The sequence below is a fragment of the Oncorhynchus keta genome, chromosome 1 (assembly GCF_023373465.1).
Source record: "Oncorhynchus keta strain PuntledgeMale-10-30-2019 chromosome 1, Oket_V2, whole genome shotgun sequence".
In the NCBI taxonomy this organism is placed as follows: Eukaryota; Metazoa; Chordata; class Actinopteri; order Salmoniformes; family Salmonidae; genus Oncorhynchus; species Oncorhynchus keta.
The window spans coordinates 46,901,607-46,926,910 of NC_068421.1; the positions used below are offsets into that span (position 1 = coordinate 46,901,607).

At 43.5% G+C, this 25,304-nt stretch overlaps 1 protein-coding gene across 2 annotated transcripts in view; it reads left to right on the top strand.

The window, feature by feature from the left end:
• Positions 1-2,695: 2,695 nt before the first annotated feature.
• The window catches only part of dock10 (dedicator of cytokinesis 10), a 183,613-nt gene continuing 161,004 nt past the window's right edge, over positions 2,696-25,304 (top strand). For both annotated transcript variants that reach the window (XM_052526148.1, XM_052526152.1), the window contains exon 1: positions 2,696-3,020. In XM_052526148.1, the coding sequence (XP_052382108.1) occupies positions 2,913-3,020 (108 nt within the window). In that variant the 5' untranslated portion in view covers positions 2,696-2,912. The remainder of the gene's footprint in view (positions 3,021-25,304) is intronic.

Genomic DNA, 25,304 nt, shown 5'->3' on the forward strand with positions numbered 1-25,304 from the left:
CAACATGTAAGTAAGCCTAAGTATGGTTCTTCTGTAGCTCAGTTGGTAGAGCATGGCGCTTGTAACGCCAGGGTAGTGGGTTCGATTCCCGGGACCACCCATACGTAGAATGTATGCACACATGACTGTAAGTCGCTTTGGATAAAAGCGTCTGCTAAATGGCATATATTATTTATATATAAGTATAAGACAGCCTGCCAACTACTGATCCATAATCGATCAATAGTAAACTAAGCTTCCAAGTACTTAAACTAAACCATAAGCCCCAGGATCAACACTCCTATTGAGTCATATTTATGTGATCGGATGTCTTTGCACACATTTCTAATGCATTTCTAATGGGTTCTAGTCACAACTCGGTGTCTGTCCGTGTCCTTCCTCTCGGTCTTCATCCACATACCGGTCTCTCACTAGCTTCTACTTCCTACTACAGAAGGAGATCCCGGTCTCCTTTAAAAAATGAAGAACATAAGAAAAGTTTATTGATGAGTGTACATCTGAATGGATCCTATAGAAAGGGATTTCATCCCATGTTTAACCCTAAAACGTACTTTGTACATTCATCTTCTGCCGATCTACCAACTTACCTCATGTGCACTCACTGTATATAGACTTTTTGTTTTCTTTTGTTCTACTGTATTATTGACTGTATGTTTTTGTTTATTCCATGTGTAACTCTGTGTTGTTGTATGTGTCGAATTGCTACGCTCTATCTTGGCCTGGTCGCAGTTGCAAATGAGAACTTGTGCTCAACTAGCCTACCTGGTTAAATAAAGGTGAAAATAAAAATTAAATAAACTTTACATTCTATGAGACTTAAACCTACAGCAACAACCCTTTTTTGGGCTGTTGAGTGTTTATGCCGAGCTCACGTGCTCTTCCTACTTTCTAGTTGTGATGTCGAAAATACGACTTTGTTTCATTCCTGTGGTTTTTGGTCAGAATAATTATTCAACCAATACGATTTTAGTTAGCTTGACAAGCTAGTTAACGTTGGTAATAATACAGTTAGCTAGCTTGCTTAACATTGACAGTATGGCCAAACTAGCTACATTATCAAATGTCAAATGTAGCCTAATTATCCATATTGATAAGGTTGTAGTTATATTTTGGTTGAAAAGGTAAAAGGACAGTGGTGAAACGTCACAACTCTGAAAACAAACCTCTCTCAGTTTCCCAAATGTAATTTCGATTTGGAGAGTCGTTCAAGTGAACATTCCTAGTTGGAACTCGGAAGATGCATAACTCCGATAGCACGTGAACTTTGCATTAGTCAATATCTACTCTTATAGGTACATTGTGGGCAGTTGTCTATAAGTGCTGTGATTTTCTTTCTAGGATTTTTCAACTAACCTCAGAGAAGCAGAAAATAAGCGAACCTGGTTTCCTGACGAAGACCACCCCCAAGCCCCTGAAAACAAAGAAGACCAACAAGCCGTCCTTGAAAAACTGCAAAGTCCTGAAAGCCTTCAAAGCACTAAACATCTTCAAGAAAATTAAGAAATGAAGGCAATGCGTACAATTGCAAATGTGGTGTAATTATTATTTCTCATACAGCTGCAGTACTGAAGAGTGGACAAACGGGGGAGCCAGAGTACAATAAATGAGTACGGATTCCTTATTCCATCAAACAACGGATACATCTTCTTTAGAATCAACTAAGCTAAATTGGACACGTGTTTTATGGAAACTTATGCGGTAGGTCTCCTTAGACATCATCCAACTATTTAAAAATGCCTTCGTCTGCGGATGTCTGCACTGTTGCCTTAAGGTAAGATACAAGTCCATAGAGCTTAACTGCCAAGATCTCCATGGAAGCCACATTTCCCATGAATTACCAAAGCCAAATGGTAGGCCTATGTAGTACTCTATTATCTAGGTCTCCATGGCTATTTTGGCGACGGGAAACACCCACGCGAAGGTCGATGTGTCCTCACTTTGCAACACAGACTCCAGAAACCAAAACATCTAGACATTTTGACATCCGTGGATGGGATGGTTCACTTGAATGCTTTGTGCAGAAGCACGAGAAGGACAAGAGTGGACGAATATATGTCTATTGGATTGCCATCATCATATAGGAATCGTGTTTTCAGAAGGACATAGGCTATGGTTTGGACTTGTCAAATGTGTAGGACATTTTGCGTTGATTCCTTACTGATAGCCAGCTAACATTGTCATTAATGCAAAATAGGACTTGTTAATGGTTCAATGCGAACATACCAGATAGGCATATTGATCATATCCGACGATGGCTTGTAAATTCAACGTGGATATACAGTATAGTGCCCAACGACTTGCACTAGCCTATTCCACCACAATAGGTCGCTGTGTGACCATTTTCCCTCCCTCTCTAACGATGGTCCTGAGTGGACTGCTGATGAGTTGATGACATTCTGGATGTTATTCTCCTCTCTCCCTGGCCTGGTCTAGGCCTGTGGCAGAGGCCAAATGATGGCATAATGCATAATGGTCACTGTTATTGCAAGCCTTTTAGAATTTAGTTGTATGACCAAGTTGAACGTTTCGTAGACTTACAGCAACATATAATCCTCATCAAATAGCAGGGCGTACTGTGTTTGGGAAAATCCAGCCTATGTTAAATTATTAAAACGTTAATAGTTTAAAGGCTTCTTGCAGCCCAGGGGTTGGAGATAGATGGGCCATTAGTTCCGCTTCCTTTTGACTCTGTAGCGCACGGGCATTGGTAGAATCTCGCTGAATAGGCATCTGTAGCCTACGCAAGCAGGGCTGCTGTGTAGTACTAGTAGCCTAGTAGAAGCAGCAGCGAGACTAGGAGGGGAGCAGAGCCGTTGCTGGCGTATACAGTGGATTTGCAATAGACAAACGCGTTGGAAATCTGAGCGAACGTCGCCGCTTTGAACCAGAGGAATAGTGTGGACCGTTCTGAAATGGCAGCGGAATCGACCCGGAGATTCACGAAGAACCTGCTCAAGCCCGGGAGTGCCGCGGAGATAAGGCAGACGGCATCCAATGCTGTCAGGCATTCGACAGTGACGGTGGGTCAATGGGAAAAACAAAGGTTATGACTGTACCTTATTCAGTAATGCTGAGTAGGCCTATATTGTTAGAGCTCTAAGTGTAGTGTTGTTTTTTTCACTCACCGTCCCCCTTGTACCTACAATGACGCTATAGCCACCCATTGATTTTGAATTGATTGTTGGAGATGCGAGCCGCACCATTGCGCCCAGATCTTGACGAACTTGACATTCATAATTGTGTTAATGCGATTTGGGTTGAATGAACACAGCTGCTAAATTTGAATGGTGATATCAACTGTGATATGCCTGCAAGTTTTCGGTGAAGGGGAGTTTGTCTTGATGCTGCGAGAGACAATGTTGCATTCATGTAAAGGATTTTATTGAATGGGCTACAATGTTGCATTTGAAGAGGATATGGGTCGAGGTTGTGAATGCGTATTCTTAGCATTGCCCACCTCAACGTTTTAAATGTAAGGTGATTTGCTGCTCAAATCGAAGCAGCCAGTGATTTTCGGAGGATATGGGTCGAGGTTGTGAATGCGTATTCTTAACGTTGCCCATCTCAACGTTTTAAATGTAAGGAGATTGGCTGCTAAAATCGAAGCAGCCGTGTATTCTCTAGTGGTTTTCGGTATTTTCCATGCTGCCTCCGGGAAATAAATAATGGACCTGGTTGTAGCCTAGTCCTTATCTTTCCGCGGGAAATGCCCTCCTGCTTCAAGCTGAAGATACTGAATGACGTATGCGGCAGTAACATCATCCCAGTTGTGGGTAAATAATATAAAATAAATAATAATAATGCAAATACAAAAATATCCATAATTCAAATAAAAAAATTAAATCACACATTTCGGTTGGATTGACATTGAATTAACATGAATTGGCTCTGGCAGATGTTTGTGTAGTGCTACCAGTGGAGGCTGCTCAGAGGAGGACGTGAAGGACCATCCTCAGTCAATTTGATAAAAAAAAACTGTGAAATATTAAAAAGTTATTCTATTGTGATAGGAATATATTTAGTATAGTTTTATGTCACCTAACCATTGATTAAAACACACTGTTTTTCAATGAAGGTCCACAGTTGCTTTTACAGCACTCTCTGGGGTAGCATCATGGTGTAGCCGGAGGACAGCTAGTTTTAGTCTTCCTCTGGGTACATTGACTTCAATACAAAACCTAAGAAGCTCATGGTTCTCACCCCTTCCATAGACTTACACAGTAATTATGACAACTTCCGGAGGGCGTCCTCCAACCTATCAGAGCTCTTTTGCAGCATGAACTGACATGTTGTCCACCAATCAAAGGACCAGAGAATGAATCTAGTACTGAAAGCATAAGCTACATCTAGCTAGCACTGCAGTGCATAAAATGTGGTGAGTAGTTGACTCAAAGAAAAAGACAATAGTTGAACAGTTTTGAACAAATTCTTCCCTTTAAAAAATGACTTAGAAGCAGAGAGCTATATATTGGCCAGAAAATGCAGCTAGCTAGTTTAGCCTAGTCAAACACCTGGCTCAAACAGCAAGGGATGCTATGTTAACTAGCTGACCATGGCTATCCAACAGTGGAAGTCTGCCAAGTCAAGGTAGGCTTTTGGTTTTAGAAACGTATTGCCACCAGGGCCCACCGTGTAACTGCTAAACTGCTTTCTGTACACCTCGTGATTGTTTTCTAACGTTTTAATTCTAGTAGCCATGTTGACTATGACGTTAGCTAATATGGTGACAATGTAGGCTGTGAGCACTGTAGAGTGTGTATAGATGCAAGAAGGAATATACGATGAGCAAAGTGATCATGCTGTTTGTATGTGGCTGCTATGAACGTGAACTGTGTTTACGGGTGATCAGGGGTGTGTTCATTCCACCAATTCTGTTTAAAACATGTTCCTTAAACGGAAGCAAAGGCAACAAAATGGGGATAAACATACCTGAATTTGTCCAATAGAAGCTCTTGTTTGGTATTGAATGTGTCACTGTCTAGCACCTTGATTACTAAAATATTTCCGTATGTGTTCTTTTCTTTTCTTTGTAAAGCTAGGTTGTAGCAACCTCGTGATGGGTAGAGGAAACATTTGGGTATCATTATAGTTAGCCTAAACCTAGCAATGTGACATTGAACTGGATGAATGGAATATGAATGACAGTCATCCAATATGCTGTAATAGAAATAAGGCCATGCTCATGAAAAAACAAACATCGTCCTCCCTCACCTTAAACGGCACCGACCGCCACTAGTGCCTATCTATAGATCTGGCCTGTGTGTGTGTGTGTGTGTGTGTGCACGTGTGTTGTGCTTGAGGTGCATGCTAATATCTCAGCTTTGATTCTCAATTCTCCTTATTTTTCTCATCTCTCCTTTTATTTTCAATCATTATTTTTGAGACAGATCTTCACTATGGGTTTCTATGCTATTCTCTCTGCTTTTATCAGTACATCAGTGTTGGATGTGTGGGGTGTTAGAAATGATTCTGAGGTATCTGTCACCCTGGCTGTCACATCAAGTCTTAACGTTACTGCCACCACAGCTCTGAAATGACATTTGTGGTTTAAGGTGAATTTCCCCCAGATCTTGGATCAGTATTGCATTTCCCCAGTAATGATTAAGGCTAGGATTGGGGAGGGGAAGCTGATACTAGATCTGTACCTACGGGCAGCGACAATTATAGAGGAGTGGGAAAACCCAGTGACTCACTTTCATTATGACAGGTCCTTGCCCACCATTTGAGCCAAGCCTGTATAGTACCACACACACACACAGTGCTAGGATGTGACAGTGTTTCACACACACACACACACACACACACACACACACACACACACACACACACACACACACACACACACACACACACACACACACACACACACACACACAGTGACAGTGTTTGACACCTGTTATCCCCTGATGACTCATCTGACAGGTAAAGGACAGGACAAATCCTCTTTCCCTCTCTGTGTGAGCATACATTGTGTGAGTGACTGTGTGGGGTTGCATGTCCGTGTGTGTGATGCCTAGTCTCCCGATGACTCACCTGACAGGTAAAGGGAAGGACAAATCCTTTATCGCTCTGTGTGTGTGCGTGTGTGTGTGCATGTGTGTGTGTGGCTAATGTATTATCCAGGTGTGAGCCATGATGTGAAGGGGGGTTGCTTGTCCGTGTGTGTGATGCCTAGTCTCCCTGATGACTCACCTGACAGGTAAAGGACAGGACAAATCCAACTTTCATTATTACAGGTCTTTAGATGTGGGGATGACATGCGTACAATGTAAAGGAACAGGCGATGTAATGTAGTGATGTCTGTGTGTATGAGCATACATTGTGTGTGTGAGACTGTGTGTGTGTGTGCGTGTGCGTGCGTGCGTGCGAGCTCGTGCAGTCGTACATTGTGTGTGTCAAAATCTAATCAAATCAAAGTTTATTAGTTGCGTACACAGATTTGCAGATGTTATTGCAGGTGCAGTGAAATGCTTATGTTTCTAGGTCCAACAGTGCAGTAACAACTAGCAATTCAATAAACAAAAATGTGTATACATTTAAGAAATATCAGAACAAGTAACATGAGAGCGAGCAATGTCAGAGTCCGGAATACACTACCGTTCAAAAGTTTGCGGTCACCTAGAGATGTCCTTGTTTTTTAAATAAAAAAATAACATCAAATTGGTCAGAAATACAGTGGAGACATTGTTATTGTTGTAAATGTATGTGGACACCTGTAAAAGTATGTGGACACCTGGTCCTTGATATGGAGTTGGTTTTGCTGCTATATGTCCACTCTTCTGGGAAGTCTTTCCACTAGATGTTGGAACATTGCTGTAGGGACTTGCACAAGAACATTAGTGAGGCCGGGCTCTGATTTTACGCGATTAGGCCTGACTCGCAGTCTGCGTTCCAATTCATCCCAAAGGGGTTTGATGGGGTTGAGGTCAGGGCTTTGTGCAGGCCAGTCAAATTCTTCCACACTGATCTCGACAAACCATATCTGTATGGACCTCGCTTTGTGCCAGGGGGCATTGTCATGCTGAAACGGGAAAGGGCCTTCCCCAAACTGTTGCCACAAAGTTTGAAGCACAGAATCGTCTAGAATATCATTGTATGCTGTAGCGTTAAGATTTACCTTCGCTGGAACTAAGGAGCCTAGCCCGAACCACGAAAAACAGCCCCAGACCATTATTCCTCCTCCACTAAACTTTACAGTTGGCACAATGCATTGGGGTAGGTAGAGTTCTCCTTGCATCCGCCAAACCCAGATTCATCCGTCGGACTGCCAGATGGTGAAGCGTGATTGATCACTCCAGAGATTGCATATCCACTGCTCCAGAGTCCAATGGCAGCAAGCTTTACACCACTCCAGCCGAGGCTTGGCATTGCACATGGTGATCTTAAGCTTGTGTGTGGCTGCTTGGCAATGGAAACCCATTTCATGAAGCTCCCAATGAACAGTTATTGTGCTGACGTTGCTTTCAGAGGCAGTTTGGAACTCGGTAGTGAGTGTTGCAACCGAGAACAGACAATTTTTTTTACGTGCTTCAGCATTCAGTGGTTCCGTTCCTAGATTTTTCCACTTCACAATAACAGCACTTACACTTGATCCTGGCAGCTCTAGCAGGGTAGACATTTGATGAACTAGGTGATGATCCCTGCTGTAGGCTGTCTCGTCATTCTTGGTAATCAGGCCTACCACTGTTGTGTCGTCAGCAAACTAGATGATTGAGTTGGAGATGTGCATAGCCACGCTGTCATTGGTGAACAGGGAGTACAGGAGGGGGCTGAGCACGCACCCCTGTGGAGGCGGATATGTTGTTGCCTACCTTCACCGCCTGGGGTCCGGCTGTTAGGAAGTCTATGAACCAGTTTCACAGCTTGGAGGGCACTATGGTGTTGAAGACTCACATTCTCACATAAGTATTCCTCTTTTCCAGGTGGGATAGGGCAATGTGCAGTGCAGTGGTGATTGCATCATCTGTGGATCTGTTGGGATGGTATGACAATTGTAGTGGGTCTAAGGTCTAAGGTGTCGGGGAAGGTGATACGATTCTTAACTAGCCTCTCAAAGCACTTCATGATGGCAGAAGTAAGGGCTACTGGCCGATAGTGATTTAGTTCAGTTACAGTGCCTTACACAAGTATTCATCCCCCATGGCGTTTTACCTATTTTGTTGCATTACAACCTGTAATTTAAATAGATTTTTATTTGGATTTAATGTAACGGACATACACAAAATAGTTTTTAATTTGGTGAAGTGAAATGGAAAAAAAATGACTTATTAAAAAATTCAAAAAAGAAAAGACGGAGGAGTGTTGCGTGCATATGTATTCACCCCTTTTGCTACGAAGCCCCTAAAGAAGATCTGGTGCAACCAATTACCTTCAGAAGTCACCAAATTAGTTAGATTGCACACAGGTAGACTTTATTTAAGTGTCACATGATCTAAAAAAAAAAATATATATATATATATATATATATATATATATATACAGTGCTTTGCGAAAGTATTCGGCCCCCTTGAACTTTGCGACCTTTTGCCACATTTCAGGCTTCAAACATAAAGATATAAAACTATTTTTTTGTGAAGAATCAACAACAAGTGGGACACAATCATGAAGTGGAACGACATTTATTGGATATTTCAAACTTTTTAACAAATCAAAAACTGAAAAATTGGGCGTGCAAAATTATTCAGCCCCCTTAAGTTAATACTTTGTAGCGCCACCTTTTGCTGCGATTACAGCTGTAAGTCGCTTGGGGTATGTCTCTATCACTTTTGCACGTCGAGAGACTGAAATTTTTTTCCCAATTCCTCCTTGCAAAACAGCTCGAGCTCAGTGAGGTTGGATGGAGAGCATTTGTGAACAGCAGTTTTCAGTTCTTTCCACAGATTCTCGATTGGATTCAGGTCTGGACTTTGACTTGGCCATTCTAACACCTGGATATGTTTATTTTTGAACCATTCCATTGTAGATTTTGCTTTATGTTTTGGATCATTGTCTTGTTGGAAGACAAATCTCCGTCCCAGTCTCAGGTCTTTTGCAGACTCCATCAGGTTTTCTTCCAGAATGGTCCTGTATTTGGCTCCATCCATCTTCCCATCAATTTGAACCATCTTCCCTGTCCCTGCTGAAGAAAAGCAGGCCCAAACCATGATGCTGCCACCACCATGTTTGACAGTGGGGATGGTGTGTTCAGGATGATGAGCTGTGTTGCTTTTACGCCAAACATAACGTTTTGCATTGTTGCCAAAAAGTTCAATTTTGGTTTAATCTGACCAGAGCACCTTCTTCCACATCTTTGGTGTGTCTCCCAGGTGGCTTGTGGCAAACTTTAAATAACACTTTTTATGGATATCTTTAAGAAATGGCTTTCTTCTTGCCACTATTCCATAAAGGCCAGATTTGTGCAATATATGACTGATTGTTGTCCTATGGACAGAGTCTCCCACCTCAGCTGTAGATCTCTGCAGTTCATCCAGAGTGATCATGGGCCTCTTGGCTGCATCTCTGATCAGTCTTCTCCTTGTATGAGCTGAAAGTTTAGAGGGACGGCCAGGTCTTGGTAGATTTGCAGTGGTCTGATACTCCTTTCATTTCAATATTATCGCTTGCACAGTGCTCCTTGGGATGTTTAAAGCTTGGGAAATCTTTTGTATCCAAATCCGGCTTTAAATTTCTTCACAACAGTATCTCAGACCTGCCTGGTGTGTTCCTTGTTCTTCATGATGCTCTCTGCGCTTTTAACGGACCTCTGAGACTATCACAGTGCAGGTGCATTTATACGGAGACTTGATTACACACAGGTGGATTGTATTTATCATCATTAGTCATTTAGGTCAACATTGGATCATTCAGAGATCCTCACTGAACTTCTGGAGAGAGTTTGCTGCACTGAAAGTAAAGGGGCTGAATAATTTTGCACGCCCAATTTTTCAGTTTTTGATTTGTTAAAAAAGTTTGAAATATCCAATAAATGTCGTTCCACTTCATGATTGTGTCCCACTTGTTGTTAATTCTTCACAAAAATACAGTTTTATATCTTTATGTTTGAAGCCTGAAATGTGGCAAAAGGTCGCAAAGTTCAAGGGGGCCGAATACTTTCGCAAGGCACTGTATACACCTGTTCTGAAAGGCCCCAGAGTCTGCAACACCACTAAGCAAGGGGCACCACCAAGCAAGCGTTACCATGAAGACCAAGGAGCTCTCCGAACAGGTCAGGGAAAAAGTTGTGGAGAAGTACAGATCAGGGTTGGGTTCTAAAACAATAACAGAAACTTTGAACATCCCACAGAGCACCATTTAAATCCATTATTAAAAAATGGAAAGAACAAAACTGCCAAGAGAGGGCCATCCACCAGGCAAGGAGGCAAGGAGGGCATTAATCAGAGAGGGAACAAAGAGACCAAAGATAACTCTGAAGGAGCTGCAAAGCTCCACAGCGGAGATTGGAGTATCTGGCCATAGGACCACGTTAAGCCGTCCACTCCACAGAGCTGGGCTCTACAGAAGAGTGGCCAGAAAAAAAGCCATTGCTTAAAGAAAAAAATAAGCAAACAGGTTTGGTGTTTGCCAAAAGGCATGTGGGAGACTTCCCAAACATATGGAAGAAGGTACTCTGGTCAGATGAGACTAAAATTGAGCTTTTTGGACGTCAAGGAAATGCTATTTCTGGCACAAACCCAACTTCTCCCATCACCCTGAGAATACCATCCCCACCGTGAAGCATGGTGGTGGCAGCATCATGCTGTGGGGATGTTTTTCATCGGCACGGACTGGGAAACTGGTCAGAATTGAAGGAATGATGGATGGCGCTAACTAAAAGGAAGTTCTTGAGGGAAACCTGTTTGTCTTCCAGAGATTTGAGACTGGGACGGAGGTTCACCTTCCAGCAGGACAATGACCCTAAGCATACTGCTAAATCAACACTTGAATGGTTTTAGGGGAAACATTTACATGTCTTGCAATGGCCTAGTCAAAGCCCAGACCTCAATCCAATTGACAATCCGTGGTATGACTTAAAGATTGCTGTACACTAGCGGAACCCATCCAACTTGAAGGAGCTGGCGCAGTTTTGCCTTGAAGAATGGGCAAAAATCCTCCTGGCTAGATGTGCCAAGCTTATAGAGACATACCGCAAGAGACTTGCAGCTGCAAAAGGGGACTCTACAAAGTATTTACTTTGGGGGGGTGAATAGTTATGCACTCTCAAGTTATCTTATTTCTTGTTTGTTTCACACAAAATATTTTGCTTCTTCAAAGTGGTAGGCATGTTGTGTAAATCAAATTATACAACCCCCCCCAAACATCTATTTAAATTCCAGGTTGTAAGGCAACAAAATAGGAAAAATGCCAAGGGGTTAATACTTTTGCATGCTACTGTACCTTCAGTTTCTTGGGTATAGGAACAATGGTGAACATCATCAAGCAAGTGGGGACAACAGACTGGGATAGGGAGAGATTGAATATGTCCGTAATCACTCCAGCCAGCTGGTCTGCACATGCTTTGAGGATGCGGCTTTGGCCGGCAGCCTTGCGAGGGTTAACACATTTAAATGTCTTTCTCATGCCGGCCAGAGAGATCGGGAGCACACAGTCCTCATGAGTTGCATTGTTTTTCTCGAAGTAGGCAATGAAGGTGTTTACCTACCCGGGAGCGAGGCGTCGGTGTCCGCGACGTGGCTGGCTTTACATTTGAGTAATTTAGCTAACACTCTTATCCAGAGCGTCTTACATGCTGACCAGACACGTCGCGTGCGCAAGCGTCGCAAAATAAATGTAGAAAACCACGTTATTCAATTATTGTACTCACACTGCCCGAGAGCGCCAACGAGCGTATGCGTTGCCAAGGGCTAAAATAGAAATCAGTTCTATTTCTGACGCAGATCGCGCTGAAAGTCCTGCCTCTCCCATCTCCTTGTTGGTTATACCCCGTGGTTGATTGAAAGACTAACTGTTGTTGTGGTAATATTATGAAAGTTTAGATGCCAATCACCATATAAATTCAAAGATGAAAAAGCCTGGAAGGAGGAGAGATGACTAGAAACGATTCGGTTGGCCGTTTTATGTGTGGATGGATTGGCGGAGTAGAAGAACTTGTGCATTTCAGGTAAAATAACAACTCAATGTTTATATCCCAGGACAAATTAGCTAGCAACAGCAAGCTAGCTAAATAGGACAAATTAGTTAGCAAGTGCAAGCTAACTAGCTAAATTGCCATACATGTTTAATGCTTTTCGACCTGGACCCAAATTAATGTAATTGGTTTGGGTTCCATGTTACAGGAGCAATATTTGGGTTTAGAGCCTAGCTCAAGGCGACATCAATAGATTTTTCATCTAGTCGGCTTGGCGACTCAAACCAGCAACCTTTCGGTTACTGACCCAACTCGCTTAACCGCTAGGCTACCTGCCGTGGTGAACAGGGTTTACAATAGATTATATTTTGATATTGCAGGTTCACCATCAGCGGTAGTTTTGTTAGTTTCGCTTTAAACAAGAATGGTGTATATGGTGTATATTTTTAGATATATACGGGGTAAAGTTGATAATTTCATAAAGATGAATCACTTTTGCGAGGCGCACTGCAAGGCCGAAGTGGGAGGAAAAGAAGCGCCCACTAAACTTCCAAACAGTCAAAACCATTCAAATTTTGATATAGGGTTGAAATCCAAAGTTGTGCTATGTATTAATAGCAGTGGCGAACCTTGACTATTGGAGCTAGGACCTCAGTTGTGGAAAAAAATCTGGCGTCATAGAGAACTCGGATGCCTGTGTATACAGAGCATGACTTGAGACCTTTCTTTTGCAAATATCGATAGCAGGAACCACGTTAGAAGAAAATACGGTTGTGCCGCTTCAAAGCAGCATTTGCCAAAACAAACTGTCACTCAAATAGTGTTGGAATGAATTCAACCACACAACTACGCACATTTGATGACTTCGTCAACCATTTTGAAAAGAAGGTCGACGACATCCGATCCTCGTTTGCTAAGTCAAACGACACCGCTGGTTCTGCTCACACTGCCCTACCCTGTGCTCTGACCTCTTTCTCCCCTCTCTCTCCAGATGAAATCTTGCGTCTTGTGACGGCCGGCCGCCCAACAACCTGCCCGCTTGACCCTATCCCCTCCTCTCTTCTCCAGACCATTTCCGGAGACCTTCTCCCTTACCTCACCTTGCTCATCAACTCATCCCTGACCGCTGGCTACGTCCCTTCCGTCTTCAAGAGAGCGAGAGTTGCACCCCTTCTGAAAAAACCTACACTCGATCCCTCCGATGTCAACAACTACAGACCAGTATCCCTTCTTTCTTTTCTCTCCAAAACTCTTGAACGTGCCGTCCTTGGCCAGCTCTCCCGCTATCTCTCTCAGAATGACCTTCTTGATCCAAATCAGTCAGGTTTCAAGACTAGTCATTCAACTGAGACTGCTCTTCTCTGTATCACGGAGGCGCTCCGCACTGCTAAAGCTAACTCTCTCTGCTCTGCTCTCATCCTTCTAGACCTATCGGCTGCCTTCGATACTGTGAACCATCAGATCCTCCTCTCCACCCTCTCCGAGTTGGGCATCTCCGGCGCGGCCCACGCTTGGATTGCGTCCTACCTGACAGGTCGCTCCTACCAGGTGGCGTGGCGAGAATCTGTCTCCTCACCACGCGCTCTCACCACTGGTGTCCCCCAGGGCTCTGTTCTAGGCCCTCTCCTATTCTCGCTATACACCAAGTCACTTGGCTCTGTCATAACCTCACATGGTCTCTCCTATCATTGCTATGCAGACGACACACAATTAATCTTCTCCTTTCCCCCTTCTGATGACCAGGTGGCGAATCGCATCTCTGCATGTCTGGCAGACATATCAGTGTGGATGATGGATCATCACCTCAAGCTGAACCTCGGCAAGACGGAGCTGCTCTTCCTCCCGGGGAAGGACTGCCCGTTCCATGATCTCGCCATCACGGTTGACAACTCCATTGTGTCCTCCTCCCAGAGCGCTAAGAACCTTGGCGTGATCCTGGACAACACCCTGTCGTTCTCAACTAACATCAAGGCGGTGGCCCGTTCCTGTAGGTTCATGCTCTACAACATCCGCAGAGTACGACCCTGCCTCACACAGGAAGCGGCGCAGGTCCTAATCCAGGCACTTGTCATCTCCCGTCTGGATTACTGCAACTCGCTGTTGGCTGGGCTCCCTGCCTGTGCCATTAAACCCCTACAACTCATCCAGAACGCCGCAGCCCGTCTGGTGTTCAACCTTCCCAAGTTCTCTCACGTCACCCCGCTCCTCCGCTCTCTCCACTGGCTTCCAGTTGAAGCTCGCATCCGCTACAAGACCATGGTGCTTGCCTACGGAGCTGTGAGGGGAACGGCACCTCAGTACCTCCAGGCTCTGATCAGGCCCTACACCCAAACAAGGGCACTCATCCACCTCTGGCCTGCTCGCCTCCCTACCACTGAGGAAGTACAGTTCCCGCTCAGCCCAGTCAAAACTGTTCGCTGCTCTGGCCCCCCAATGGTGGAACAAACTCCCTCACGACGCCAGGACAGCGGAGTCAATCACCACCTTCCGGAGACACCTGAAACCCCACCTCTTTAAGGAATACCTAGGATAGGATAAAGGAATCCTTCTCACCCCCCTTAAAAGATTTAGATGCACTGTTGTAAAGTGGCTGTTCCACTGGATGTCATAAGGTGAATGCACCAATCTGTAAGTCGCTGTGGATAAGAGCGTCTGCTAAATGACTTAAATGTAAATGTAAATGTTTCAAGACCACGACAGTATATGCTATTGGAGAGAAGAGTTGCGCTGTATTCGATGTTCTCCTGCATGCAACATTTTGTTTTTTAAATGCACCACAACACTAAATGTCATTGTACCTGGTACTTCCAATTGCAACATCATTACCTTTGGTTTTTACCACACAACCAGTGATCTAAAGTTGAAATAATATTTTACACATTGTATACAAAATTATATGAACGAGAGAGCAGAAAAAAGCAAACTGTAGATGAAATCAAAAAGTCCACTCACCATTATGATTATCATTTAAAAACCATAGTCCATTATGCTGTCCTTCTTTATGAAATGGGCAATGGCAGGTTCATATAGCTTCTCTTTTGATTTTAAATCCGAAATAAGTTATTTTTCGATTGAGATCAAGGCCAGGGCTGACAGTCGGGCCTATCCAGTGGTGTCCCTGGAATATGTCTTGATCCTTTTTAGTGCCGAAAATGTTCTTTCTACTGATGCAATGGACACTGGAATGGTCAAAACTAGACAGGTAAGTAGATACAATTTGGTGCGTACTATCAGTTAATCTCTTCTGCTGGAGGAAGTGGAGCAGATCATCTGGGCTCTTACCCTCGAAGTCAGACGTTGAGTAGATAACGGTGAGTTCTGTTTTTAAGCCGCGGCAAATCAAATTTAGGGCCATAGCTTTCCTCGAGACAGGAGAATGCAGCGTTTGGAAAGTGGCGTTTCCCTATATATTGGGAACTTTTGTGGGTCAAGGAGGGCGAGGAACATGAGCCTTTCATGGTCATTGAACCTGTTTCTTAGCTGAGTGACAATGTTGTCGATGATCGCACTGTGTAGCTGTTGATACTGCCCGCGAACGTCTCCTTGCTTATGTGTTCCATCGTGTTGGCGCCACTCTGGGTTGTCTTCACTTGAGAAAAATACTGCTAGGCCACCAAGAGGAGAAAAAATAAATAATGTCATAGCTAATTTGTAAATGATAAATATTGATACATTACTAGCTCAAACTCTTAATCTGCAAAAATTACAAGTTAATTAGTGGGTAAAAAAAAACAGCCTACATAGATGCCTAGTCTCCCTTATGGCTCAGATCAGGTGTCTCAGACATATCCAGCTCAGAGAGGCCCAGCTCATTAGCTCTATCATCAGTAGATTTGAATGTAGAATGGAAAATGAATGTCTTTATGCAACAAATGTGAACGTGTGAAAACGCATCGATTCGTTCTTTAATCAAACAGAATCGCACGGAATCGTTTCACGCTAAAACGTATCGTTCCTGTATCGTAGCCCAGGTATCTACATACGTAATCAAAATGTTCTTGAAAGGGAAAGATGCACATCCCTAGTAACTAGTTTCCCTGCAGATGAACCGAGATAAGTCAGTGCCACTCTCCATCCTTCCCCATAGGGCCTGATGGCTCCTGTGCCTCCTGAGGTTGATCAGCTTCACTGTGTCATCAGCCCAGAGGACAGGGAGGAGTGGAAGGCATAGAAATATAATATAGAATCTGTTTCTATGGGGGAGGGGACCATAGAGGTTCTATATGTCATTCTATGGAGGAAACAGCCCAGTTAAACTACTCCTGTAAGCAGGATTATGGTCAGGAGCTAAACTGAATTTTTAAATGTTTTTCTCAATCAAGCCATGTTTGCTTTTGAAATTCGAATCACTTCCTAGATTGACTGTTTCATTCAAATTGAGCTAGTAACACAAGCGTTTCGCTGCACCTGCTATAACATCTGGTAAATTGTGTACGCGACCGATAAACTTTGATTTGATTAGGACAGCCAGCTTCTCATGTACTTCAAGTGCCCTGAGAACATAGTGGAAGATAAAATAAAGGAAATCAGGTCAGCAGAATCAGGCCCTATGGGGGATCGCTCAATGGGGCGTGAGACACTCTCCCTCTATCCCTCCCTTTATCCCTTCTCTCTCTCTCTCTCTCTCTCTCCCGGGTCTTCCACCTAAAAAAGCACAAGAAAGAAGATTTCGTTCCTCACCATCTCAGATTGTTCTGGAATTGTTTCTGTGGTTAGAAACAGATACGATTGGCATTCTTGCAACATTATTTTGTTTAAATATAATTGATCTCTGAGAAATTAAGCTAACTGATTGCACCCAAATTGGCCATTTTAATTTATAAGTTTTCAATAAATATTATATCTAATATTATATATTATAATATCTGATTTGTACCTAACTTAGACATGAGGAATCCACAGAAATGGTCAATAGCCATCCACGGACCCTCCACACCCCATGCCAATCCCACCCCAACAATGAGTACATACAGTAGAATCAGTTTTCTATGTCTGACAAGTAGCATTCCGTTCAGAGAAATTAGTCATTGAAGTTGCTTAATGTCCAAATCTACATCCTGATGTTACCAACGTCTGACCACTAGAATCCCCCCTCAATGTTAGAGGGATAGTTCACCCATATGACAGAATTAAATATTGGTTTCCTTACCCTGTAAGCAGTCTATGGACAAGGTATGACAGCCATCCATGGTTTTGTTTTACACTCAAATAAACTCAGCAAAACAAATAAACGTCCTCTCATTGTCAACTGCGTTTATTTTCAGCAAACTTAACATGTGTAAATATTTGTATGAACATAACAAGATTCAACTACTGAGACATAAACTGAAACTGAAGTTTCACAGACATGTGACTAACAGAAAATGTATAATGTGTCCCTGAACAAAGGCGGGGTCAAAATCAAAAGTAACAGTCATTATCTGGTGTGGCCACCAGCTGCATTAAGTACTGCAGTGCATCTCCTCCTCATGGACTGCACCAAATTTGCCAGTTATTGCTGTGAGATGTTACCCCACTCTTCCACAAAGGCACCTGCACCTTCCTGGACATTTCTGGGGGGAATGGCCCTTGCCCTCACCCTCCGATCTAATAGGTCCCAGATGTGCTCAATGGGATTGAGATCCGGGCTCTTCGCTGGCCATGGCAGAACACTGACATTCCTGTCTTGCAGGAAATCACTCACAGAACGAGCAGTATGGCTGGTGGCATTGTCATGTCAGGATGAGCCTGCAGGAAGGGTACCACATGAGGGAGGAGGATGTCTTCCCTGCAATGCACAGCGTTGAGATTGCCTGCAGTGACAACAAGCTAAGTCCAATGATGCTGTGACACACCTCCCCAGACCATGACGGACCCTCCATCTCCAAATCGATCCCGTTCCAGAGTACAGGCCTCGGTGTAATGCTCATTCCTTTGACGATAAACGTGAATCTGACCATCACCCCGGGTGAGACAAAACCGCCACTTCTCTGTGAAGATCGGAAATCGGTATTTTTGGACGCCGATTATTATTTTTTTGTTCTTGTATTTTTTACACCTTTGTCTAAATATTGTTGTTACATTGTACAACCTTCACTGTTATGTCATAATTACGTAAAATTCTGGCAAATTAGTTCGCAGTGAGCCAGGCTGCCCAAACTGTTGCACATACCCTGACTCTGCGTGCAATGAACGCAAGAGAATTTCACCTGGTTAATATTGCCTGCTAACCTGGATTTCTTTTAGCTAAATATGCAGGTTTAAAAATATATAGTTCTGTGTATTGATTTTAAGAAAGGCATTGGTGTTTATGGTTAGGTACAGTCATGCAACGATTGTGCTTTTTTCACAAATGCGCTTTTGTTAAATCATCCCCCAGCGTTGCATCAATTATATGCAACGCAGGACATGCTAGATAAACTAGTAATATCATCAACCATGTGTAGTTAACTATTGATTATGATTGATTGATTGTTTTTTATAAGTTAAGTTTAATGCTAGCTGGCAACTTACCTTGACTTCTACTGCATTCCCGTAACAGGCAGGCTCCTCATGGAGTGCAATGAGAGGCAGGTGGTTAGAGCATTGGACTAGTTAACCGTAAGGTTGCAAGATTGAATCGCAGAGCTGACAAGGTAAAAATCCGTCGTTCCGCCCATGAACAAGGCAGTTAACCCACTGTTCCTAGGCCGTCATTGAAAATAAGAATGTGTTCTTAACTGACTTGCCTAGTTAGACTTAGGGATGCCACCCGTTAGATAAAATACCGAACGGTTCCATATTTCACTGAAATGATAGTTTCCGGATTCGACCATATTAATGACCAAAGGCTTGTATTTTTGTGTGTTATTATGTTATATTAAGTCTATTATTTTATATTTGATAGAGCAGTCTGACTGAGCGATAGTAGGCAGCAGCAGTCTCGTAAGCATTCATTCAAACAGCACTTTCGTGTGTTTTGCCAGCAGCTCTTCGCAAGCACAGCGCTGTTTATGACTTCAAGCCTAATGGCTGGTGTAACCGATGTGAAATGGCTAGCTAGTTAGCGGGGTGCGCTCTAATAGCGTTTGAAACGTCACTCGCTCTGAGACTTGGAGTAGTTATTCCCCTGGTGGGTAACGCTGCTTTGAGTGTGGCTGTTGTCGATGTGTTTCTGGTTCAAGACCAGGGAGGGAAGCTATACTGTTACACTGGCAATACTAAAGTGCCTATAAGAACATCCAATAGTCAAAGGTATATGAAATACAAATGGTATAGAGAGAAATAATCCTATAAATACTATATTAACTACAACCTAAAACCTCTTACCTTGGAATATTGAAGTCTCATGTTAAAAGGAACCACCAACTTTCATATGTTCTCATGTTCTGAGCAAGGAACTTAAACGTTAGCTTTTTTACATGGCACATATTGCACTTTTACTTCTCCAACACTTTGTTTTTGCATTATTTCACTCAAATGGAACATGTTTCATTATTTATTTGAGGCTAAATGGATTTTTATTGATGTAAACCCTTTACAATGAAGATCTATTTGGATTTTTACAAATTATCTTTGAAAGACAGGGTCCTGAAAAAGCGATGTTTCTTTTTTTGCTGAGTGTAGGTACCATTCATTTGGATTTGTGCCACACATGCTAAAAGTTAGCATTTTAAACAGTGGCCAGGTAAAAAAAAAAAAAAGCACAGGTTGCTGTCATATCTTGTCCATAAACTGCTTATAGGATAAGGAAACCAATATGTCATTTGGGTGAACTATCCCTTTAACATTAAGGGGAGTGGGATTCTTATTTTAAAAAAACAAATAACTTAATCGTAGGAACAGCTACATCTAGTGGTCAGAACCTAGGTATCAGGATGTAGTATCGGACATAAACCAACCAACTTCGACGACTAATTTCTCTGAACAAGGGGGAAAAAACTTTACCAATTTCACTGAGAATACATTACATAGGATGAAGAAACAGTTCTCCAAGCCGCAGTTCCATACTACTTGTCAGACATAGAGAACTGATACTGTATACTCGTTGTTAGGGTGGGATTAGCGTGGGGTGTTAGGGGTCCATGGGTAGCTTTTGAGCATTTATTTGCTTTCCTCAATGTTCGAAAACAGTTTGGTCCAAATCGAATGTTAGGTATTTAATGAATATTATATGAATTCTGTCAATTTAAAAAGGCCAATTGGGGTGCAGCCAATTAGCTTCATTTCTCAGAGACCAAATTATTTTTCAACAAAATAATGTTGTAGGAATGTTAATCTCACCTAACTGTAGAAATGATTTCAGATCAATCTGAGATGGTGGGTGTCATGGCTTGATGAAATGACATGGAACGACCCTCTCTCTCTCTCTCTCTCTCTCTCTCTCGCTATCTCTAGCCTTCTTTCGCTCTCCCTCTCTTTCTTCCCCTCTCTCTTCCCCTCTTCATTGGCACTTCCTGTCTCACATTGGCTTTCCCCTCAAATGTTCCTCTCTGTGTTTTTCTCAGTCCTGTCCTGCAGCCTCCACAGCTACAACACATGGGTCATGCTCTGGGTTTGCTCAGGTTGATAGAAAGGTGTTTTGTGTGTGTGTGTTGGTTTGAGTGCCCTTGAAATGCACCCAACATCAGAGGCAGGTCAAACTCTCTGTGGGGCCTAATGGGAGTGTGTGTGTGTGTGTGTGTGTGTGTGTGTGTGTGTGTGTGTGTGTGTGTGTGTGTGTGTGTGTGTGTGTGTGTGTGTGTGTGTGTGTGTGTGTGTGTGTGTGTGTGTGTGTGTGTGAGGTGGGTGGGTTTGCGCGTGTTCCCGGGCGAGTGGACATATTGTGTGTGTGCATGCTGGTACCAGATTGTCATTGTTTGGACTGAATCCTCTTCCGTCATCATGATCTGAAAACTGTAACAAGGTGACAGCTGTCAGTCATGTAGAGGCCACGCATAACTGCTGTGTTGAACCTGCCCTATGCCCAGACAATTCCCAGAGGATGCCTGGGCACAGTGCCATGCCAGACCAAATGCCAAGTCTCAAAAGACACCCTAGTATTCATTCTATAGTGTACTATTTTTGACCAGAGACGGCGATTTATACAGAACTGCCACATGGGCCTCTGGGTCGGACGTAATACACTATATAGAGAATAGGGTGTAATTTGGGATTCAGACAGGAAATCTCCCTGCCCCTTGTGGTGCACACCCTCTCCCCATGTGTCTTCCGATCCTGGCTTGTTTCCTGATCTGGCAGGGCTGTATGGGAATTGGCAGGCCAAGACTAGGCTGGACTGATTGACGGGCGGACTGACGGGCTGACTGACACGAGACCAATATGTGTTCTTTGGCCGCCAGGCTGAGGCAGAGAACCCACAGCATCTTCCAAGTAGACATAGTACAGATGTAGGATCTTAATTTGATCACCCTGTTGCAGGAATACTTTCCTCCAATGCAGGACATTTTAAACTTGTAGTGTATTTGAGGTTTATGAAAAAAATCTTTAAATTCCTTTAAAAAAATGTCCATTAATTATAATCCACATGAAAATGATAATTTCTTGTTGCTGTAGGATTGTTTTCCTGCAGTAGCAAACTGGCGCAAATGAAGATCATACATCTGTTTTATAAGGAAAGGCCACATAACTCTTAAAAGGTCAAAAATGATTTGGCTTTTTCTTCCCCCTCTTCTGGTTTCCATGCTCTTTAGTCTGTATTTGTCCTCTGCACATTGTCAGGACTGGTGTGACTGTGTGAGCCTCTCTCCTTTCATCTCTCTCTACATCACTCTTTTTGCCCTCCCCTTTGTGTGTGTGTGTGTCTCTGTCTCTCCTCTCTATCTATTTAATTCAGCGGGCTTTACTGGCATGGGAAACATATATTAACATTGCCAAAGCAAGTGAAATGGATAATGAACAAGAGTGAAATAAACGATCAAAAATTAACAGCAAGCATTTACACTCACAAAGTTTCAAAGAAATAGAGACATTTCAAATGTCATATCATTGTCACGGCTGGCTGAAGGACTGGACCAAGGTGCAGCATGGTAAGCGTACATTTCCTTTTTATTGATTGATTGAGAACCACACCCGGCCAAACACATAGAAATAGAAAATCGTAGAAAAAAGGACATAGAATGCCCACCCTAGTCACACCCTGGCCTAACCAAAGTAGAGAATAAAAACCTCTCTATGGCCAGGGCATGACAATCATGGCTATGTACAGTGTTATAATGATGTGCAAATAGTTAAAGTACAAAAGGGAAGAGAAATAAACATAAATATAGGTTGTATTTACAATGGTGTTTCTTCTTCACTGGTTGCCCTTTTCTTGTGGCAACAGGTCACACATCTTGCTGCTGTGATGGCACACTGGTATTTCACCCAATAGATGTGAGAATTTATCAAAATTGGATTTGTTTTCGAAACCTTTGTGGGTCTATGTAATCTGAGGAAAATATGTCTCTAATATGGTCATACATTTGGCAGGAGGTTAGGAAGTGCAGCTCAATTTCCACCTCATGGGCAGTGTGCACATAGCCTGTCTTCTCTGTGCCTACTGCGCCTTTCTCAATAGCAAGGCTATGCTCACAGAGGGTGTACATTGTCAAAGCTTTCCTTAATTTGGGGTCAGTCACAGTGGTCAGGTATTCTGCCACTGTGTACTCTCTGTTTAGGACGAAATAGCATTCCAGTTTGCTCTGTTTTTTGGTAAATTCTTTCCAATGTGTCAAGTAATTATCTTTTTGTTTTCTCATGATTTGGTTGGGTCTATTTGTGTTGCTGTTCCTGTCCTCGGGCTCTGTGGGGTCTATTTGTGATCAGAGCCCCAGGACGAGCTTGCTAAGGAGCCTCTTCTCTAGGTCGCTCTCTCTGTCATATTATGTCTCTCTCTCTTTTTCTCTCTATCGTTCTCGTTCGCTCTCTCTCTTGCCCTCTCACACTTCATGCCCTGGGAGCAGAGATGGGGAAAGGAGGAAGGGCAGAAGGGTACGGCAGGATGTGCATATGTGGAGGATCCCCCTCCTCCCCTCCCTTCCCTCTGTTTTCTTCTCCTCTCCCTTCTTCTCTAATTTCTTCTCCTCTCTACTCCTTTGATTTTCTCTCCTCCTCTCCACTCCTTTCCTCTCCTCTCTTCTTCCTCTGTGTCCCCTGATGAAAAGGGCTCAGTGACTGGGCCCTCGTCTCTCCTCTCACTCTGGGGGTTGTAATCTCTCTCACTCTGGGAGGAGGAGCGGAGGGGGAATGACGAGAGGAATTCCACTGCTCTCCCTCCACATCTGTATGCAGAATGCTCTCTTTCCCTCCTTCTCGTGCCCTCTTTCTCTCTGACCCTTTCCCCCTGTGGTGTGTGTGTGTGTGTGTGTGTGTGTGTGTGTGTGTGTGTGTGTGTGTGTGTGTGTGTGTGTGTGTGTGTGTGTGTGTGTGTGTGTGTGTGTGTGTGTGTGTGTGTGTGTGTGAGAGAGGGCAACAGGATGCCAGAGCAGCATTGTTTTTCTGGGTCTGGTCCAGTCCAAACCTCGACCCACAGGACTCTAAAAAGGTCTCCTCTCTTCTTCCACACCACAAACGTGTTTTTTTTTTTTACAATTTCATTGATTCCCAATCGAAATCCTATTTTCCTTAACCCAAACCCATAAACCCTAACCTTAAACCTAACCCCTCAGTCTAAAATAGTATGATTTACTTGTGATGCTAAATGTCCCAACTTGTCATACTTTTACTTGTTTTACTATTCTTTTGAGGACTTCTGTTCCCCACAAGGATAGTAAAACCACACACACACACACACACACACACACACACACACACACACACACACACACACACACACACACACACACACACACACACACACACACACACACACACACACACACTCCCCTCTCTCTCGCTCTGCTGGGGTCTTGTCCTCCTTTACTGCTGCTCTCTGTAACACAGCAGAAACAGTGACTTGTGACCCGAATAGAAAATGCCTATAGGGTGTAATGTACACACAATAAAGTGACAGGAACAATACAATACTGTACATGCATTAGAGAATATTGATGTTAAACATGTGCCTCGTCCCGAATGGCACCCTATTCCCTCTGGGCCCTGGTCAAAAAGTAGTGCACTAAATAGGGAATAGGGTGCCATTTTGGACAAAAGCCACAGATTGAGCGCGCAGAGGAATGTCCTCCACTTGCAGTGTAATTATGGTGTGAGGGAGTGGGAGAAGAGGATAAGTATGGGAGGAAGGGAGGGAGAGAGGGAGCTCTTTATGTTATTGAGATGATGAGGTGCTGCAGGTTTCTCCTACTAAACCCTTTAAATGTCACACCATATGGGTGTAACACACACACTCGCAGTAATCAATGTCTCTGGGTGGCAGGAATCAAAAGTTATTAACAATTCTATACTGCAGTGCATCTGACTGACAGACACAGACATACAGACACGTGATCAACAGTCAGTCAGACACTCACACAGACAGACAGAGGATCAACAGACAGACAGACAGACAGACAGACAGACAGACAGACAGACAGACAGACAGACAGACAGAGGATCAATAGTCAGTCAGACACTCACACAGACAGACAGAGGATCAACAGTCAGTCAGACAGATAGACAGAGGACCAACAGTCAGTCAGACAGAGGATCAACAGTCAGTCAGTCAAATAGAGGATCAACAGTCAGTTAGACAGACAGACAGACAGGATCAACAGACAGACAGACAGACAGACAGACAGACAGACAGACAGGATCAACAGTCAGTCAGACAGACAGGATCAACAGTCAGTCAGACAGACAGGATCAACAGTCAGTCAGACAGACAGGATCAACAGTCAGTCAGACAGACAGAGGATCAACAGTCAGTCAGACAGACAGACAGACAGACAGACAGACAGACAGACAGACAGACAGGATCAACAGTCAGTCAGACAGACAGAGGATCAACAGTCAGTCAGTCAAATAGAGGATCAACAGTCAGACAGACAGACAGGATCAACAGTCAGTCAGACAGACAGACAGACAGACAGACAGACAGACAGACAGACAGACAGACAGACAGGATCAACAGTCAGTCAGACAGACAGAGGATCAACAGTCAGACAGACACTCACTCAGACATACAGACAGAGCAGTGACCGCCAGTTCACCCCATGTTCCACGGTCACCAGTCATGTCAGTCTGAGTTCCAGAGGGCTCAGACAGGTTAGCTGGTGCGTTACCGACCATGTGCTGATGTGATGGTACTACTACTACTACGCCCTGGGTCTTTTTCAATGTTTATATCTCTGACTCTCAGAGCTGC